This window comes from Centruroides sculpturatus, unplaced genomic scaffold, assembly GCF_000671375.1.
Source record: "Centruroides sculpturatus isolate CEXI.00-Female unplaced genomic scaffold, Cexi_2.0 scaffold1618, whole genome shotgun sequence".
NCBI lineage: Eukaryota > Metazoa > Arthropoda > Arachnida > Scorpiones > Buthidae > Centruroides > Centruroides sculpturatus.
The window spans coordinates 113,226-135,198 of record NW_019385883.1 but is presented as its reverse complement, the minus strand read 5'-3'; the positions used below and the strand labels follow the sequence as shown (position 1 = coordinate 135,198).

The 21,973-nt window shown below is 30.6% G+C and overlaps 1 protein-coding gene across 2 annotated transcripts in view; it reads right to left on the bottom strand.

Annotated features, from left to right (window-relative positions):
• Nucleotides 1-8,516: 8,516 nt before the first annotated feature.
• Nucleotides 8,517-21,973, bottom strand: part of LOC111612380 — a 41,938-nt gene continuing 28,481 nt past the window's right edge. For both annotated transcript variants that reach the window (XM_023353586.1, XM_023353585.1), the window contains exons 7-13: nucleotides 20,631-20,798; nucleotides 17,596-17,772; nucleotides 17,276-17,504; nucleotides 14,332-14,485; nucleotides 11,959-12,146; nucleotides 11,368-11,877; nucleotides 8,517-11,290 (exon numbers count right to left, since the gene is read on the bottom strand). In XM_023353586.1, the coding sequence (XP_023209354.1) occupies nucleotides 11,100-11,290; nucleotides 11,368-11,877; nucleotides 11,959-12,146; nucleotides 14,332-14,485; nucleotides 17,276-17,504; nucleotides 17,596-17,772; nucleotides 20,631-20,798 (1,617 nt within the window). In that variant the 3' untranslated portion in view covers nucleotides 8,517-11,099. The remainder of the gene's footprint in view (nucleotides 11,291-11,367; nucleotides 11,878-11,958; nucleotides 12,147-14,331; nucleotides 14,486-17,275; nucleotides 17,505-17,595; nucleotides 17,773-20,630; nucleotides 20,799-21,973) is intronic.

Below are 21,973 nucleotides of genomic sequence, written 5' to 3'. Positions count from 1 at the left end.
CCGATCGACCGAATGGAAGATGTTATTAAACGCACAGTAGGTAAACTCTACAATTCAAAGATAGACGTCAAGTCTGCATTTAACACAATTCGCATAAAAGAAAGTGATATTTACAAAACTGGTTTTGTTACTCCCGACGGACATTTTGAATTTCTTCGCATGCCATTTGGAGTTACCAATGGACCATCAACGATGACGAGAGCTATTAAATTAGCTTATGACCATTTAGCGCAGTTTAATGTAAATACATATATTGACGACATTTCAACATCGCATAATGATTTCAGCTACCACCTAAAAGTGCTTTATAAAATCCTCGAAGCAACTCGCAGTGCTAGCTTTAAGTTGACACCAGAAAAATCTCAATTTGCAGCGTCAGAAATCTCTCTTTTTGGTAGAATTCTTTCCCAACGTGGTGAACGCCCTGATCCAGGACGCACAGCAGCAGTTGAACGTTACGTAACTCTGAAATCGATTCATGAAATTAGAAACTTCGTTGGCTTTGCCAATCAGTTTAGAAAACACATCCGCAATTATGCTGTTATTGCAGAATGCGCAATTATGCTGTTATGACAGAAAAGGTCAAAATTGGCGAGCGATCTAAGGCGCCAGACTCAACGTAGACCCTTCCTGTAGATGCGGGAGCGTGCATTCTGGTCACGATTATCCGTCAAATACAGAAAAAGAGCAATGTCTATATAAATTAATTATAAATTTAACAGATATTAATATACCAAGTGATTATTTCCGTTTATTATCGTATGGATACAATATGAATTTACCCATCTTTTCGAAATCAATCCAAATAATAGCGGAAATAGAAAGTGCTATTCAACCAATTCCAGGAATACAGGAAGACAAAATGCAACTAAGATTAAACTTTAGTAGAAATTTTCAGAAATTCAAAGGAAAAGGTCTATACAAAGATTGCATAGTAGAGAAAAGCGCAATTAACATAAAGAATAAAATGAATAGTTTAATTAATTGTAATTTTTTAAAGGTAAATGTATATCTATTATTAAAGCAGACAAATCTCACGCACTTATAATAAACAACAACTCAGAATGACAACTAAAGAAATAACAAATAGTATCTACAGAAGAATACGAATTTCTCCCCAGCAACCCAATAGAAGAAATGAAAAAAGGATTAAATAAATTAATAAAAATCCACAAGAAAAGATCTTACTACTCAAGAATATAAGAAAATAGGAGATTTTATTAAAATACGTATTTATCAACTTAATATCAGACTTAAAACTCATAAAGAAGGAAACATCTATAGACCATTAGTAGACTTTAAATATTCTGCCATCTTCATCAACTATACAAATCTTACACTAAATTGATGTAGTCTGTAGTCTTTCACTCTGTGGGCATGAGTGAAAGACTACAGACAAAAATCAAAATGGTCCGTTTCTATAGAAAAACACTTCGAAATTCTGTCAAAATATCGAAATTTTTAGCATTAAACTGAGACGCAACGCAACAATAGAATTTCGACAATTGTCTGTTGCATTGTTCGAATGCGTTTGTTTCGAGTGTTTTCGGAGTTTTGCTGCAGTTTTTGCGATTATTTTAAGTAAGTTTAGTCCCTGATCGTTCTAGATTTAGGTATTTTTTAACATTGCTAGGTACTAAATCACAATTAGCAGCGATAATTTTGCCACAACGAATATTCCATTACAACTTTATATTCATTTTTGTTTAGAATTTTTCTTATACTTAAAACGATCATTTTCTAAAACTTTCTGTCGTATTTACATTATGATTTTTTAATATTCTCTTAATTTAACGTTCGTTCTACAATATTTAATACTCGGTTTTTATTGTTTGCAGAATGGATAATTTTAAAGCACTTAAGAATTGGAACACCTCTGGAGGAGAGAGTGCGGAGGAAAGCTCCTCGACATCAGGATCGTCGTCCTCTTCGATTCGAGTGATTCGCGTGCGTCCGAAAGAAGTGCTGGAGGGTGCGAAGGAACCCGACAAGAAACGGGTGATTGTCACCATTCCCGATGAGAGCACCTCGTCTGTCATCGACTACCTGGAACAGAGATATCCAGAAGTTCCGGAATGGTCGGTGCAGAGAGAGGCACGCGAGGAACGAGTCGAAGGGGAGTGTAAATCGATCCTGAAAAAGAGGAAAAAGAAGCCTTGGTGGAAGAAGATTTTCTTCTTCTGGAAGAAATAAATCTTCGAGGTCTTCTTACCGGATGTGACTTTTCCACCGATCGTGACTTTTTCTACCCGGATGTGACTTTTGTTCCCGATTGTGACATTTTTACCCGGATGTGGACTTTTACCTGGCTTTGACCTAATGACCGGATGTGACTTTTATTGGCGGTTTGGCGTCTTCCCATTGCTGCTGGGAATTTTTGGAATTATACATGTTCTTCGTCATCGCTTACGAGGGACGTGTTCTTCCACTTCAGTTAATTAAAGTCGACGGTGACAACTTAGCACCGTCTTCGATCGTTTGAAATCTTTCAACCGAGAATGAAATTCTAACCAGAAAATAATGGATTTTCGCCTACAACGTGTGTGTCAACACTGGACACCCGAATGAAAACAAAAGGGAACTATTGCAGTTAGCATATGTCTAAGCTACAATTATAATTATGTTGAACAATTGAACGTATATATAAACTTATACTTAATAAAACATTTGAATTTATATCGATTGATTACGTGTATCAGTTTAAATATTATATCTGCACATTTTATTTCTGGACAAATTTATAATTAAAGTTGAAATAATCTTTCTCGCAATTAAACCGAAATTCAAAGCAGAATAAAATATACGCCATTCATAACGAAAGAGAAATATAAAAAGTCATTTTAAAAACTTGCGAATTTCTATCGATACAAAAGCACGAAATAAAATGCTATAAAACAGAGATTATTAACTGAAGTGTGTCTCTGCGGGGACTTTGTTAAGAATAATTCTGTAACTTAATATCAACTTGATAACAGAAAAGTTCTAAATAAATGAAATTATAAAGACACCTGTCTTTGTAATTTTATTTGTGGAGGATTTTTCTGGTGTATTGCGCGGTGTGTAATGTACAGTAATGTACAATGTAGAATACAGCCGAATACAGAATTATGTTAAAAATTGCAGCAAATTTTCTTACGTATGTTTAAAACAAGTGTGTTGGAATGAAATTTAACAAATTCAAACGCGCGTCATTTTATAAAAACTAAACTTAGGTAAATTCAAGTTATCAGTTGTTTACGCTAAACTACTTGTTAGGACTAGGATCGGAATAAAATGAAATCTTAATCGCCGTCTACCAATGACGGGCTTTAAAAAGGCCATCTTAGTCACTACAGGATGGAGAGAATAAAATAAAGAAGAAAGCTTTCTTTGACCTAATTGTATTCAATTTTTATTAATAATTATAGTTGAGTGGTGTATTCCAAGGAAGATCCAACTCCACAAATTTCTTTTTGTAAAAGAAAACTTTTTACATTCTAAGAATTTGACTAATTACTTAAACATTAAAAAAATATAGCCTACATTTTCATACGACTATTTACGATCGACGTATATATATATATAGATAGGCCTACATATAATGCACTGAACAAAACAATTAGCGGAGCACGTGACTGCTCTAATCGAGGAGTGACAAAGAACATCATCGATTCCATTTCATATTACACAGATGTGCAGCAGTTTTGGATCATACAACCGGCTAAAGTCAACACAATACCCTGTATTTACTGTCAATTTAATTTAGCTGCAAAGTATGTCTTAAGACAGGGGTGTCCAACCCGCGGCCCGCGGGCCACATGCGGCCCAAGGCAAGTTCCAATGCGGCCCAATAAACGTGTAAACAAAACCGACAAAATGTTTTAATTTTTTTATTATTTATCTATTTCAACGGCATAAACTCAAAAAAGAAGTTTCACAAAGCGGTAAACCTTTATTCGTATTTTATTCTTGAGTGGAAAGGAAATATTTTCAAATACTTGGAAATGTGTGAATGAGGAAGGATTACTAAATAAAGCTGGAGTTGTGACTCAAAGGATTATAGACCCAAATTTGGGAAAAGGAGGGAAAGATGAGAAAAAACAAAAGATGTAGTAGTGAGAAAGGTTAAATAGATCTTCTGTTGACCCTTAATTTTCCAACCTTTCTCACTTTTTTATCTTTTGTCCTTTCTCTCCTTTCCCTGCACTTGGGTCTATAATCCTTTGATTCACAACTCCAGTATTATTTACTATTTTTTCCAACGTTGCAAGATTTGGCTACATTGCGCCAAATGTGGCTACTTTTTTTGTTTGATGCAAAAAATATCATTTGGCGCTTTGGCTACTTTTTGGGCTACCTATTATTTATATTAGTTGAATAAAAATGCACTTTAAAATGGTGTTTCGTTGCTTTTTATTAATTAGAGACCCAAATATAACAAATGTCTGTGTCTTTCAAATAAATTTCCGTTTGTCTCTTTTATAATAAATGAATTTATCTATTTCTAAGTAAAAATTGAAAGTGTCTGTAGAAGTAATTTTTAAAATATCCTTTTTCTTGATAAAGTTTTAATACTTATTATTATAATCTAGACATGTTAATCCTTAAATATACTTGTATATTGGACCACAAGTATATATGTACTGTACTTGTGGCCAGTGGCGTAGCGTGGGTGTCAGCCGCCCGGAGAAAAGGAAAATTTCGCCGTTCCCTTATTTAGGTATCTCAATTTAAAAGACTAAAATTCAGTTTCCTCACAGAATAAGTAATGAAAAATTCCGTGCTAGGGTTGCCACTTTTTTTAAAATCGCCGACCCGGACGGCGGGTGAGGTTTGTTCGAACAGAAGTTCCTGACGCATGCGTATGTCATTTTGCAATGCGAAGAATAATTTGCAGTGCATGCTGGTTCTAAATCAGTTACAGTTAGCGACTAGAGAGACTTGGATAGGAGTAATGCGAGTGACCTAGCTCTATTAGATATTGTAGGTGTATATATATACGAATAAATCGTACAAGCAAAAAAAAACAAAAATAAAAAAAGGTCAACAAGTTGCGCACGATATCCCCGGACGGCGAGTCAATTCCCGGACTATCCGGATGGATGGTAATACTATTCCGTGCTCATTTCAATCGGTCCGAGTCGTAGGTGCACGAAAATATGAAATAAAATGGTTCAAATTCTTACAAGATATTATTATTATTTATTGTCAAATTTTGCCGCCCCCTAAAAAGTACCGCTCGGGGCGGGCCGCCTCTGCCGCCCCTTTACACTACGCTACTGCTTGTGGCCCAAAACTCCTTGACTTCTTCCAATGCGGCCCAGAGAAACAAAAAGGTTGGACACCCCTGTCTTAAGAGAAGATTAGGAGAAATTTTTTAAACTAGATTAAAAATCTCCTATGGTGTATAAATATTTTTAGCTGAAATCCTATTGAAGTCAGTACTTTACCTTAGAAGTTGGTTATTGATAAGTCATGTGATTTTCATAGACAGCAGTGGCGTGCAGTGACATTTGATGATAGGGAAGATGTGTTTCTGTAAGAAGCCGACTTCCAGGGGCAATCAGTCAGTGATGATCTAGGGTCCATTCGTATTCGTTTGTTCGATAAGCCAGTAAAAAATGTAGACTTTTCTAAATGTATTTTTAATTAATAGATTATCTAACGCACTTAATAAATAAGGAACTTCATTATATAGTCTTGGGCCAAAACTTTTTTCAAATAAACTTTCAATATCGCAATTACATTCTAAATTGTTGGCCATAATATAAGGCTAAAATTAAAAATAAAATTATAAAAACTGACTTGTTAAAATAAAATGTGTGATGGATATACATTTATACATACCTGGTACAAAATATACAATTGTATGAATAAACTTTTAAAAAGTTTATAATTAAATATAGTTTTGTGAAGAAACGTACATAAAAATAACATAAAATATTATTTACTTTTTAAATATTAAAACAATCCACTTAGTTAAAATTGCTCCCTACCAGTTGCTCATGGATGAAATTAATGTCAAACGCCTGTTTTGTCGCATCACTAGTATACCTCAAAGGATGCGACAGGGTTGTTATAAATTTTAAACGTTTCTCACCATAGCTGTAAAAATATAAATATGTTAAACTTAAGAGTTATTTGTTTTCTAACTAATTTGTTTTAGGACCAGGTGTTGTTCACGGAAATTTCCAAAATTTACAACTTTTCGGACACTCTTGTCGAACTGGAAAAATTTCTATCTTTATTACGTCTAATATTACGAAGAAGTCTCCACTGTACTCGGCTAGAGATAGTTCGGTTACGCTTTCAAGTAATATTCCGGCTCTTTCGTCAGGGTTTTGTTTATGTCCCGAATTCTCTAATCGCTTAATTATTTAATTACTTCTTAGGTAGAAATAAGTCGAAACCGGTTACTTTGTACTCGAATATTTGTATTCTCGGGAAATAGTGGAAAGACAAATTATTATGACAAACGGATACACAAATCGTAAATGTAAGGAAAATAAATTCTAGAGCTTTTTCTGTACTTCGTGCATCTCTCCCATTCATTAAATTTAGTTGTAAATGATGCTGTCAAAGTAACAGCTCATTTTTTAACATTATACAAGAATTGTACACGTTTTCCTCTACATCCCCTTAGAGATGGGACATACGAAATCGTAATATCGCTGGTTTAACATTGAAATTCGTGAGTAATATAAAATGGGAGAGCGGAATAAAAGCAAAATAAATATATCAAATATTTTAATGGATATTTTTTAACTTATGTCAACTAAACAGAACTTTCATAAAAACATACCGGTAAATTCTTATCGGTTGGGTTAAGTTATAAATCTATTCGCAATTCACATAATGGGGCGAGGACGGCCAAATATCTATCGGGCGGGCGGCAAACAGCCCAGAACCGGTCCTGGATAGAATCGTTGGAAGCGTTATACGTGTGTAGCTTCCATCAGCTAAACCAGGTGAGGTTGGTGCTGTGTAAAGCGTATGCGCGAATGAGTATAATCTGGCTGTTTGGAAGCTGACAATACAGCGCTTCCACTCCGCCATGAATATACAATAGCGATCTTATCGTTTTTTTCACATGTAACATAGAAATTTGTAATAAGATAGGCTACATAATGCGATTATAATAAAATATTAATTTTAATTATATGAAAATAATCGCCCAATATGTATTTATTTTTTAGGAAATACAAGGGAAGCAGCGCTTCCACCGCTTTCAATGACGGCATGCCACTGGTACAGTAGAATGTACAGTGATGCCTCGTATAACGTACTTAATCCGTTCCAGGTGCACGTCCGCTAAGTGAAAAGTCCGTTATACGAAACGTATTTTCCCATAGAAATACATGTTAAAACATATAATTAATTCCACAGCATAAAATAACCGTACTGTACCATAAAAATATGAAAATGGAGCAGTCACCAATTATGCCGGGTAGCCAGATTTTGTGAGGAGGAGGTGGAGGAACACTTTCTTTACACATTCATACAGATACAGACTTTGTACACATTTCAGCAGGTCTCTTTTTATTGTTTTTTAATCGGAGTCAGATTCAGGAGAGGCTACCGGAGCTTGCAGGGTCATCTCCTCTTGTTCCATCCTTTGTTTTTTGGCAGCTGGCTTCTTGAAAAACATGTCCAAAGTGGTCTGTTTCTCTCTCTTCTTCGACACTTGTCGGAAATGACGGGCAAGGGTGTCATTGTAGAGATCATTGATCCTGTTGGCCTCGGCTCTGTTTGGATAATGAGTGTTGGTAAACTCCTTAACCTCTCCCCATTTGACAAGGAAGCTTTTGTCAATTTTCACTCCTTCTGATGATGTCTTGCTTTGTTTCAATTGAAATCACCTTTCTGTTTTTTTAGAAGCCATGATTTGAACAACACTTGAATAAATGTAAATACCCTTCACTGAGGTGATGTACGTAATAAACAAGGGAGCAAGCCGAATCCCAATGGAAGCTCTGTACTTCAGATATACTAATAATATATTTTAATTATACTGTACTAATATATTATTTTTATAATAGTGATATAATAGTAGTAATATAATATTTTAAAATAATAATAGTAATATAATATTTTTATAAACGTGTAGAAGTACCCGTACAAACTGAATAAAGATGGAAAAAAGCCAAGTGTTTAATTAATAACACAATCTTGTGTTCAACAGTCAAAAACTAACTCCTGTCTTAATTAATTAATCATCTGACTCCGATTTAAAAACCACAGAAGACTTCACAGCCCTGATTTTAACTTAGTAAATTCAAATGTAAATTCTAATTACAATTTGTATTCAAATTTACTAGGTTAAACTGGACTATGACAAGTTAAGATGGTTGAAAGCTTTTTTTCTTCTAGTGAAGTGTTTTTACTGGTATTAGTGTGATTATTTGAGCTTTGTCCAGTTGTATTACCTGTTTATTTGAATTTATACTCTCTTACTTATATATTATATTTGTATTAATTTAGTTCTGAATCATTTCATGTTACTTTACTTAATATATAGACAACACCTGAAAGAATAATTATAATTTTATTGCAAAAAATAACGGTAGAATAAATGAATTGTAAGAAAAGTACTTCTGTAACATTATTTTTACACTTCAAAATTGTTTTCAGGGAGTATCGGTATACATATATTGTGCATTTTCTATTTACCGACATCACAAACACAATTACACGAACAAGTAAAGAAAAACATTGAAAATTGAAAGCAAAATTTTACAAATGTCTTATTTACACAAATAGGAAGTCCGATTTTCATAAAGTATCACAAGTAAATACTTCAGTTCTGCCAAACCTATGAATCTCCATATATTTTAAAACAAATATCATGTGAATAAGTGCATTGATACAATGCAGAAAAAAGTACAGTAATCGATAAAATTTCAGTAAGATAAAACTCGAATTTGCTACTATGTCTCTATATAAAGTGAATATCTAACATTATTTGGTGTGGAGATATTAATAGCCAGATTTCTTTTCATATATATAAAAATAATTTGTTGTAGAAACTACAACCTGACAGGAAATAGTTTTTATACATACTTAAATTCTTCCCTGGTTAGTTCATTTGTTTATAATTATCAAATGAAATAAATACATGAAAAACAAAAACAATCTTCTTATATACACACAAGGTCACACAAATAATGGATTTTTATCACTAGATTACAAACTGATCAAACAGAATTTATTTATTTAAAATAATCTGTTACTAACATTGGCAGTGTATTCTCTTTATTCACAGTTAGATTATTTAGATAATTTTTATCAATTTTGGAAACAATCATGTCTTCAAAGCAGTTATAATTCACAAACCTATTAAAAGTGGGCAAAAAAACTACATCATTAGTTAGGCTATTTATCTAGAGAAAGCTTGGACCTCAACAGACCAGTGGTTCTCAAATATGAGGATGGTTGTCTTTGTTTTTGTTTAAAAATATAATTTTTTTTAATAGTCTTTTGATAATACACAAATACAGGGTCTTTCAAAAAGAATGTCACAATTTTAAATTACTGTAATTATGTTAATTATTACCTGAAAACAATTTAATATATTTCTGAACATAGAAAATAAAAAAAAACTCCAAATTTCACCAACAATATCCAATTTCTTCTGAGCCATATACTTTGCAAAGATTTACAGGCCATTCTTCTTGATAGAAAGAACAGTTTCTGGATTCATATACATGGACATGCTGGAAAAATGACTGTTTCCTCATGTAATATCAAGAATTTGATAACTACACCTTCCAGCAAAATGGGGCTCTGCCTCATTTTCATAGGGAGGTTTACAAAGTTTTCAATTTTGTGCTTCCATAGTGATGGATCACAGATCATGGGCTCAATGACAATCTGTTGTTTTGCTGGTCACCTAGGTTTCCAGGCCTGACACCCTGCAATTTCTTCTGGAACTATATGAAAGACACTGTCAATGTGCAACTGCCCAGGAATGTGAAGAAGCTGCAGAATTAAATCATGACTGCTTTGGGAAGAGAAAAAAATGGATATGTTGCAGTAAGTTGGATATTGAGGGATTTTTAACACAGTTATGAAATTATCATAGGTTTTTTTATTTTGTGAAATATTTAAATCATTTTCAGATAATAATTAACATAATTATAGTAATTTAAAATGGTAGCATTCTGTTTGGAAAATCCTATACTTTAAACAAGACAAAAGTGAAATGGCACACAGAGATACTGCAAAATTAAATAAAACTTCATTTTGTATTAACTTCATTATAGTAATAGAAACAACAAAACACAAGGATAACTTACAATGATGCTATAATGTATGAACAGTAGTGAATAGAATATTGAATGTATGTATGAGTTGTATTTGAAAATAATGATATCAATCATTTCTTTGCATCATGAGATGTGATGTGTCTGACAGTTTGAAAACCACCACTCAGGAAAGATAAAATCACATAGTCTTGTACACATTGACAGGGAACTTGGACTTCATAAAAGCCATTGGACCCAAAGCCTTTATGAGGCATACAATTTGCATAGTTACATACACAGAATCTAACTTAGAGAGCTCAAATTCTATAAATATGTGGAATTCTATTCTTCTTCCAAGCTTGTGAAAATTACAGAATCCTATTCCAAGCAACTATTTCTCTATTATTCACAAAGTTAATTATAGAGAAATAGTTGCTTGGAATAGGATTCTGTAGGATAGTATGATTAATCATAATTTCTTTAAATTCTGTGATCATTAAATGAATATAAACACTAGCAATATTAGTAGCAAATATTTTTTATCATTAATTTTACTTACCAAATTATAGAACAATAATAAAAACCCAAAATTTAGTTAATTTGTGTAAAAAAAAATGCTGAATTAATTTTCATGAACTCTGTAGAACTCTATGCACTATGACAGATTTTTCCATATATTTATATGAATAGAATGAACTTAAAGGACAATGAATAACTTACTTTCTGTTTTGCTTAAACTATCATCAAGTGAAGAAATAAAATTCTAATGTAATATTGCAGGTAATGCACTGTCGTTTTTGGTATTATAAAATTACTTTATCAAAAGTTAATTAAGTCTTATTCAAATACAGAACTGCAATACTTATAAACTATATACTAGTCATTTACTATTTCAATTTCATCCCAAGTGTTTGCATCTGTATTTTCTTCTATTTCAAAATATAAAGATTCTTCATCCAGATCGACATCCATAAATGTATTTTTGGATGTGTCAGTCTCCAATGTCCTTACGACTGATGGAAGTATCGTTTCTGAACTTTTTATTACATTTGCACAATCTTCTTGTTCTGTAAATAAAAATTAATAATTTAAAATTTGGATTAAAATTTACATAAATGATTCAAATAATTTAAGTTTCACAAACCTTTCCTTTCAATGCTTTCATAAGAATTGTACTGAGCAACAGTATTGATGAGTGGAACAAGATGGAATTGTGTATTCTCATTTACATTAATTAGTGAAGGTAGATTCTTGACTGCAAAATTAACATTATTTTTCTCTTCTTGCTCTTTGACTTTACCACAAGTTTGGACAGCTTCAGATAACATTTTATTAACTGTAGTAGTTTGATTTTGCAAAAACTGAGAAATATCACCTCTTCTAACACTACAGTTTTCAACTTCCTGATTTGTGACATCTTCTGTTTTTGTACCCTTTAACAGTGTTTTAAGAATTGCATTGTTCACATTCTTATTTTCAATAACTGAAATTTTGGAAATCTCAGATGAAGTTTTGTTAACTGCATTTGTATTCTTATTCTGTGAAGATTGAGCTAGCTTATTTCTTTTACTTCTTAGTTTTGCTAAATAACTAATTATGTTCTTTTTTAAGACAATTTGGCAACTGAATTTTTTACATTTCACTAAGTGATTGGCTAAAAATTAAATAAAACATTTATGTTATTAAGGTTGAAAATTTGATTAAGTAAGAGAAAAATTTTATTTTATATACAAACCTATTACATTACCCCTGAATGAATAAAAACTACATTTACATACTGCTGGATCCTCTAGAATAATAGGTTTAAGAACCCTTTTGGCATGTACATTCTTTTTGACTTTAGTATGCTTGTATATCATATGATTAACAAAAGCTTTTGAACAGTGTGTTGAATATTCACAAGTACCACAATTTAGAAACCTCCTAAAAGAAATAAATATATCAAATTATTTAAAAAATGATTCTTTGTTAGAATTTAAGTTAATTTTAATTCAATTATAGCATTAGTACTGACATACAAATAATGCAAATTTAAAAAATATTACTTAAAATTGAGGTTCACAACAGAAATATAGTAGTACAATTGGTTGCCACTGAATTTCTACTGGAAATGAAATATTATCTTATTCCAATCATTGACTTTGAAACTACTATTGTACAAAATACAACCCACAAAAACACACGTTAGCTTGGAGATAGAAAATAAACAGGTGTATAGAGATATGTTAGTTATATTACACTATATGATATATCACTCTGTCTCCTGACATGAATAATATAATAAAGAGCTACTGTAGTTACTGAGAAATATTTGAAATAAAAATCTACTAGTTAGATCATATTAATTAAGATAAATTTATTAAGTTAAAATATAGTTTAGCTTGATTATTATTATAATCAGGCCCACTAGTGGCTAAGCTGTTTCCGTCCCTGAACACTGGGAGTTCGGTCGTAGATTTGTGCCACGTCTGTAACACCTAAGTAGGGGCTAGTTACCCTTAAAAAGACCTCCCAGACAGAATCCTCCTTAGGCAGATTGCCCAAGTATTGCATTGCTATAACTTAATAAAACAAACAAACAAATACTATTATAATGCATTGACTACAAAACTGAAATAACTGAATTTTATTAAATATTCTTTTTAATTATTAACGAATTGCATTCATTTATAAACAGTTAACAATGAATTCAGTTAAGAAGACAATGCTTATTAGTTGATATCCATCAAAATTAATCCAATTAAGTGTTCTTGATAAGGACTACAAGTCAAGTCCCTACAGTTTCTAATTGTTATTAATAGTAGCTTAGTGGTTAGTCATGCCAGAAAGATATCTCTGTCCTTTTCCATTTATGTCAATGTCACATTGTATTTTTCATATTTTGAGCTGAGATCATTTTTAATGTTTTTTGTCTATGACTTCTTTTAGTGCTGAAAATGCAGTGAAAAACAAACATTACCAAACTTTCTTTTTCTTACCTGGACAAAGATCTAGCATTCTCATAATTGTGTAACTTGTTTTCCTCCCATTTGATTATCATTTTATGACCATTAACAATCACCACAATTAACCCAACATTAGTCATTAATATCCAATTATAAATTATTAATATAATATAACATTACTCAGAATAAGATATGAAAACAAATTCATACAAACCGTGAGAACTTTTTGATACTAACACCATAATTCTATTTTATATTTACTCCACAAAAGTAATATAGCTATTTCCAATCACATGATAAAAGAAAATCTGTGTTAATATTCAGTGTGAGAGAAATTACTTAATTTTTTCTTTTTAATGTTTTAACTGATTATATATAAATGCTGGGAATGACAAATTAAATTTAAAACAAAGTGACAAGTAGAAGGTTATATAGGGTGTTGAAAAAGTTACTGTACAGTGAAAAGGTTTAAGTTTTAATTAAAAAAAAAAAGTGAAATTGTATGTAAATGCTACAGTTTGTCTACAACAAATATTGAAAATGTTTCCTAGAGGACCCAAAATCAAGGAGAGCAAGGTCCAAATACCTAGAAGGTCAGACTCTGTGAGAGATTACGTGATCAGCAAAGAAGTCTTCCAAAAACAGGAACATCTGTGAGCAACTAGTAATACCATGTTTCACAAAATGGAAATACTGAATGTACAACTTACAGGTCTTGTATACAATGCTGTACATGCAATTTTAACATCATATAAATTTCTCAATGCACAGTAACTTTTTGGACATATGCATAAAATTGATTTTTATCAATCATAAGAAGAAAGGAGCATCTGGCAGGAATTTTCATGCCATTTCATCTGATTCAAGCTGAAATCAAGACATGATTTCATTAAATTGATTTTTAACTTCATAAACCTTATTTATAGAATTATATGTTGTTATTTTTTTTATAAGTTATAAAATCTGTTGTTTTAGTTTTTTAATTCATCTCACAAAACACTTACAATGGCTTTGCAACATAGTAGTTTAAAACCATTTAGCTAGATTATATAAAAATTGATTTGCTTAAATACTTTGAAAGATAAAATTGTAATGTTTTGTAATTCAAATCAGTATATTCTTTTCTATTATTCTTAAGTGATGTTTTAAAAATACAAACTTACCCAAAATGCATGGCATTCATAGAATGACCACATTCACAGCATACAGATGAAGGTCTATTCAAACTCTCTTCAGTAAGAAACAATTGCTTGTTGAATTTTTTAGGAATCCTTTGTCTGTAAACTTTGTCAGAATCCAATTTAATGGGAACAACTCCTAAATACATTATTTACACATTATCATCTTAATAAAAGCTAAATTCTTAAAATATGTCAGTAATTAATAATAAATATTAACATTTTTATAAATATATTGAAAACGTTCAACACATTTGGAACGCAAGTTACTTGGAAATCGATGCAAATTATCCTAAACAATTCCTAAAACCAGACTTCATTAAATTTACTTGTTCATCAAGTTGTGTTCTTATGACAAAATGTTCTTAAAAATGTTAGCATAAATGTTGTTTTTATATATTTCCATTATTTTTTTACTTCTGAATTAATTAATTATAAAATTCCCATTAATTTAATCTTAGTAAGTTTTGCATTTATAAAATATATTTAATGTTTTATTAGCATATTCTTTTTCTTTACTCTTACAATAAATTTTATTTTTTTATAAGCCATTTGTTGTAGCTACAAGTTATAATGCTAAGTTACCTAAAAAAGCAGCTTTGATTTCTACCTTTACAATATGATGCCAAGGACTTTTTAACTTAAAAATAATGTGTTAAATTACAAAAATAATGTTCATAATATTAGCAAATGATTGATCATTAATAAATATTGCTTAAATATATTGTATATAAATTTCAAAACAAATGATGTACCAATGCATGATATAAGTAAGAAAAATCAAAGCCAAAACGATAGAAAATACAATAGGATCTAATGTTATATACTTAATCCTTTGATAATGTTCAAAATATTTTTAACAGAAATACAGTGGGTGATCGGTTAACGAACACTTTCGTGAAAGATTTTTATGTTTAGACAATGAACACTCCACAGACCAAACACAGAAGAAGCGACATAAAATAATGAATACTGATTGGTCTTCCCTTGTCTTCGAGCAACAATTCAAAACTTTTTGGAGTGTGGGAGACGTCAAAATTGACGCTCAACCCATATATACTGATTGGATAGTATTCCTCCAAACTTTGATACTCTCCCTTGAAATTCCAGCCTTTTATTTTTCTGACAAAAACAATTCTTTTATGTATTCGTGAGACTGTCAAGTAGGAACTCGTTAAGTTTTGCATCTGTTTTTCTTTTTAAAAGGTGAGAGTATAATCACAAAGGTAGAGAGTGGGCAGAAGGTGCCTAATGTTACTGGGCAGTATGGCGTAAACAGGTCTACAGTAGGCCGCAGTTCAATCTTATTTAAGAAAGATACTGTATAATCAAGAAGACTCAAGCAGCTAAAGGTATAACAAAAATCACATCTGAGAAATAAAGAACATCAAGAGTTAATAATGGAACCTGAAACAGAACTGATGACTGAATAATGCCAACAAACTTGGCGAGATATGTTTTCTTCTGAAAAAGAGGATTATTGCTGATATCTGCTATTAAAGATCTTTTGAAGAAGTGGGAGGATGTCAGAACAACGGTCTTAGAATGGCATCCAAACCAGGTTGAGGCTTGGGATTTCTACAATTACAATGCTATTAATTACCTCAGAAAAATCCTGAAGAAGAGAGAAAAGCAATTGACATTAGACAGATTCTTTAATCTTTTCAAACGGAAAAAACATGACTAATAAAAATGCAAGTAGTAAGAAAGTATATATTTTTTTATTTTTGGGGGTCTCCAGAACGAATTAATTAAATTCCCATTAAAACCTATGGTAAATCAATAATCGGTTAACAAACAAAGTCTTGGAATGGATTATGTTTGTTAACCGATCACCCACTGTATATAATAAAAATGAATGATTATCTAATCCTACTTTGTTCAAACATGTTCTTTCAAATATATTTATCTTCTTAATTCTATAACTTTGTTTGTTCTATTATATTCATAAGTATAAAATGAAATATATTAATATAATTTTCTATTTATTACTGTCCATCCTACAATACCATTTAATCAAAATACAAGCAATTAATACAAAAATCTGTCAACTCTCTTTCCTGATTTCATTTGTTAATTATGCACTAATCTTATGTAAGAAAATCTTTTCACCCTGTGGAAACTAATAAGGCCTTTCTTCAAGTCAATGTGAGTTTAGCTAGGCCCACAATGGAGTGGCCAACTTGTGAAGGATGGAACAGACCATCTCCAAAAAATTCCTGGTGTTTTTGACCACCTGGGTCCCGATAGTAGTAAACTGACATCATAACTAGCTTGGACATCCAGCCAATTATGCTATATGTAATAATACATAATATTGTATTAAAGATATAATTGTTGATGCTTAAAATTATCATCTTTGTGATCTCTCGTTGCCATCACTATCTTCATGTCAATAAATCTTATAATAGATGATTATGTTTCATTTTGAAAATTTGGTTTCTATCATATAAAATTTTGCAACTTATAATTGAAAAAATAATGCAATTTTATATAATTTGTCATAAATGTGAGAAATCGAAATTATATAATTACGTGATTGTAATTGTTTGCATTTTGAAACACTTTACTCACTGTTGGTATTGTTTTCCAGTAACCATAATAGTTAATAATAAAGTTTTCTGACCTTACTAATAGATCTAATATGTGACTATTCATGACAATTATGCAAATATATAATTTTTATTTCTCACATTTATATTATATAAAATTGCATTAAAATACCATCAAGTGAATTTCAAATGTTTATGAAGGTGTTTATATAAAATATGAAATGTATTAATTTTTAAATAACTCAACTTCCCACTGATTACAAACATTACAAAGATACCAATACTATACAGGATACCATCTTATTTGTTAACTAATTTTTTAAACAAAAAATTAAATATATTCATGTAAATTATTGTTTATAAACTTAAAATCATACCTTTACTAGACGCAATTTTTTTGTGATCGCGTAGGATATGTTTTGTTAACTCACTGCTGGAAATAAAACTCAAACAACACGCTTTGCACAGTTTTCTTATATCCCTATCTCGATGTTTTTGAAGATGAAAGAAATACTCTTCTGTATTACCCACTCCTTTTGTGGAAAATTGTATTTCAAAAACTTTTAGACAATATTGGCACAACAGTTTTTCAGTTTCATTATGCAACTACAAATCATAAATAATTAGGAGTTATAAATAGAAAATATAAAATATATTTTGTATTTCATATAATTTGATTTAAAAGTTTTAAGCTTACCTCATAAAAATGATTTAGGATATCTTGATGAAAAGATGTCCGATAATAGCAAATGTTACATAAGTATGGCATCTCATTTTGAACGTGTACTTCTTTCAAATGATTTGATAATTTTTCTACTTTAGTAAAATCTTGGTTACATATTTTACAAATGACTGAATTTGCCTTCAAATGAACCTAATAAATTGCCATCAAATTATTATTATTAAAATAAACAATTACTACAAATACATATAATACAATCATTATTATTATTATTATTATTAAGATTTAAAATTACAAACTAATTAATAAAATTATCTGAAATTCAAAATGATTTAAAATTTATTAATTAATTGCATCATCAGTAGTATTATTAAATAATGTAATTAGCATTCCTGAATGAAGACCAAGATAAATGAGCAATCATTTATTGTGACATCATCACAATGCACTTAAGTTTAATTAATTAATAGTATCTTGTCCCTGTACATCACACTTTTCCTGTTAACAATGAAGTCAAACTAGTCATCTATCTAACTCCATTCAGGAGAACATTTCTGAACTGAAATAATGTGACTTATTGCCCAAAATGGAAGTTCATATATAGTTAATTGGGGCCTTTTGCCCTTAAGCTTTCCGTATCTGGTCTTGATTGCATCTATCTAACCTAGTTTTCGAGATTAAGGAAGACAGACAGATGGACAACAGTGGGAATTTATAGGTCTACAATTTTTTCAAACTGTTGTCCAACAAAGGAAAAAAATCAATGACACAGAAATCTTGATTATACAGATTTTATTACTATATTTAATATGCTGGCCAGGTAATTGAGAAAGTTAAGGTGTCAACCTACCATTCTGGGAATGTGGGATTGAATCTTTGCACTCAAAAATCCCAAAAATTTTTTGAGAATGATCTGTCCCAGCTGTTCCTAATAGTGATGTGCCGGATATCCGTATCTGTATCCGCGGATATCCGAGGAAAAAAAAGATCCATATTCGTTATGTTTTAGCAAATCTTTAACAGATCTTTTATCTTAATGAATTTCATTACTTATACATGAAATTTTAAAGATAGGCAGCAATAAAATACTAATAACTTCAATTCAAATCACTTTTTATTTCTTAAAATCACATATTTGGCACATTCATATTGCAAAAATTTTATCATGCAAAATTCATTTACTATCGTAAAATATTTCCATATTACACTACTAAACTTTTTTATCAACATTGTTTTTATTTTAATTTAACCCAACACTCTCCAAAAACACAAACATAATCTATGCTATCCCGTGTCACACCAAACTATAAAGAAAAACATGTGCAGTGCAAGTCAAAACATGTCGTGTTACTAACACGAAGCGTCAACTATCAGTTTAAGGTCACACACACTGGCACCAATTCAGTACGAAAGTTGAGATCTGTATCCGTATCCACAGATCTAGAGACTAATGATCCGTATCTGTATCCATATCCACGGATATACATTTTTTACTATCTGGCACATAACTAGTTCCTAACCACCCAATAACTCATTATAGGCTTGGCTGAACCCATGACAAGCTTGAAAAAAGGCCCTCTTAGAGACCACAAGATGGAAAATGTAAAGAAAGTATATTTAGTAATTAAACAATAATAAATTTATAGTATAATTAAATGATTTAAATTATGTAAATTACTGTCAATGTGCATGTTATTAAAGAGTTTCCAAATTCGGCATTATATTGTTTATGTCTCAATATTTAATATGGGTGTGCCAATCATCTACTTAGATGATTGGTTTTCTGAATCAAAATTTGTTCAGTTAACACTGGTGGAAGAAGAAGATTGCCAAAATAATTGAGAGAAATGAGAATAAAGTTGCAATGAACAATTATAGACTATACAATAAAGTGTCTTTCAATGTCCTTTCTCACACCTCAAGGAAGTAACAGTCTTACAGCAGAGCTGACCTTTTATTAGATGCTGCTCATCCACCTCACTATGCAAAACATTACAAAACTTCCTCCCTCTTTTATATTCATAAATTGTTTATTAATTTTAGAAATTATCATAATAAATTGCTTGTTGGTAATATAAAAGAAATAATATCTACCAAATTAAAACATATGTTGATCAAGTTATATCAAATTACAATCAATGAGAATTTGAATAGCATTTTAGGATGTTCCTAGAAATATTTCAGAAAAGTTTAAATATATTTGGATTTAATTATCTACTATCTAACCATTTAGTTAAACAAATTTTGTAATTATGTTTTACTTTTGTAGAAATTGGCAAGTCAAATTATTTATTATGTTTGCATCTTACTATTAGTTATTCAATATCCATGAAGGAAAAAAATTGTATATGACTTTATGGGTACTGGATAATATTATGCATGATAGTAATAAAATAAATATATTGTATTAAAATTTAATTACAGGTATACCTCGACTTACGTCGTTTCGAGTTACGTTGTTTGTCAAAAAAGTATATGGAAAAATAAAAATCAAGTTTAAGTCATTTTATTCGACTTTATGTCTGTCCGCCACAAATATTGAAGTCGTAATATCACTAGAAAAGCGTTTAAAGCACATAAAATCATATTAAAATATATACATTTACAAGTATGTACTGTATTTACAGTACATGCATTCGTAAATTTAGATTACTTTTTTCTGTACTATATTAAAAACTAAAATTTATTTGTTTGTAAGCTTAAAATAGATCCTTATTAACCATACATTATTAAAAATGCATTAATAAATAAAATACAGAACCGGAAATGGTAATTTATGGTTTAGCCTAGTGACAAGTAGATTCGGAGACAAGTAAATTCGACTTACGTCGCTTTCCTGGAACCAATTACTGACGTAAGGCGAGGTATACCTGTACTGATTAATTTTAATAAAATAAACTTTACTGATGCTTCTGAGTTGTAATAATTCATTAAATAAAACTATTTTCTAATAACACACCATTGTAGTATAATTAAAACTTCATAATTAATGTTTATAAATATTTATTTACTTTATAAAAAGATAAATTTTATAAAATGTAAATACTCACATATTTTATGTGATGTTGCATAGCTGTGCATGTAGCAAAAAAGCGAAAACAATAGTTGCATTCACTTAGTTCATATAAAGATTTTTTACCACGTTCTATATCCATATCACCAAAAACATGATTCATAAAGTTGACATTATTTTTTATATTTATTCTACATTTAAGGCACTGAAAAAATTAATTCTATAAATAAAATATGATATTTAATTCAAAATTTTATTCATATGATTTTGATTACTTAAAATATAAGTTATCACAGACTAAATGATTTACAAGTGTACACCATGCAATACAATACTATAAAGCATTAAGAATGGTGTTGTCAAAGTTCCTATTAATCGTATATTTATGCTCTTTGGTACTTTGCTGCAAGTTGCACATTGTTGCGCCCACATAGACAAGATCTGAATTAAAACGCTGATCGTGTAATGGTATAGAATAGATCCCTGATGCCAATTTCCAGTCATAACACTTCTTATCGTTTCTTAATAGCTTGAAAACTGTAGGATGTGTTGATATATCACTTGGAAATTATTAGCCCCGGCTGTTTCTTTATGTATTTGTCTCAAAAATGGGACATAATTTAAAATCACCCTTTGTCTATGGTCTACTGTAGGATGCTGTTGTTTAGTTGTTTGGAAGGCTGCGATAAGTTTCTCTATGATTTCCTTTTGGTATCTCTGTTGTTCTGCAATCCTTAGAATATAGTTTAGCTCCGCTATCATGTCTTTTATACTTGTACAATGCGTATAAGCCCTTTTTATCCAGGACCTAAAGGCTGCCAATTTAATGTGATACGGATCACATCACATCTGCATCACATTAAATTGGTGGCCTTTAGATCCTGGATAAAAAGGGCTTATACGCATTGTACAAGTATTATTATAAAAGTCACTGAATCAAATTATTTTTAAAACTTCTAGAATCTCTTTTGAATACTGTGCATTCGGCTATGATTCTTGCAACCAATTGCACTGTACTATATTAAGCTCTCTTGTCTTTGTTGGCAAAGTACTCATTTCATTATTTGCCTCAGATAATTGGAACTTTATATGAAGTTTTTATCCTAATTTTTGTGATTAAAAATTTAAACTATTACTGTTTTACTGTTATAGTGTAATATTGATTGAAAATCAAAGAAACTTACAATTATTTGGGTTTATGAATATTTGTGTAGGCTCCAAAGAAATTTATTATTTAAAAACTCGTCATTTTCATAACTTTACATTAGCATGGGTCTAATATAAAATTTAGATATATATCTTATATATATAAGATTATCTATCTAAAATATTGCTTGAATTATAAATACATATTCATAAATAGTTTGAAACATTAATAAT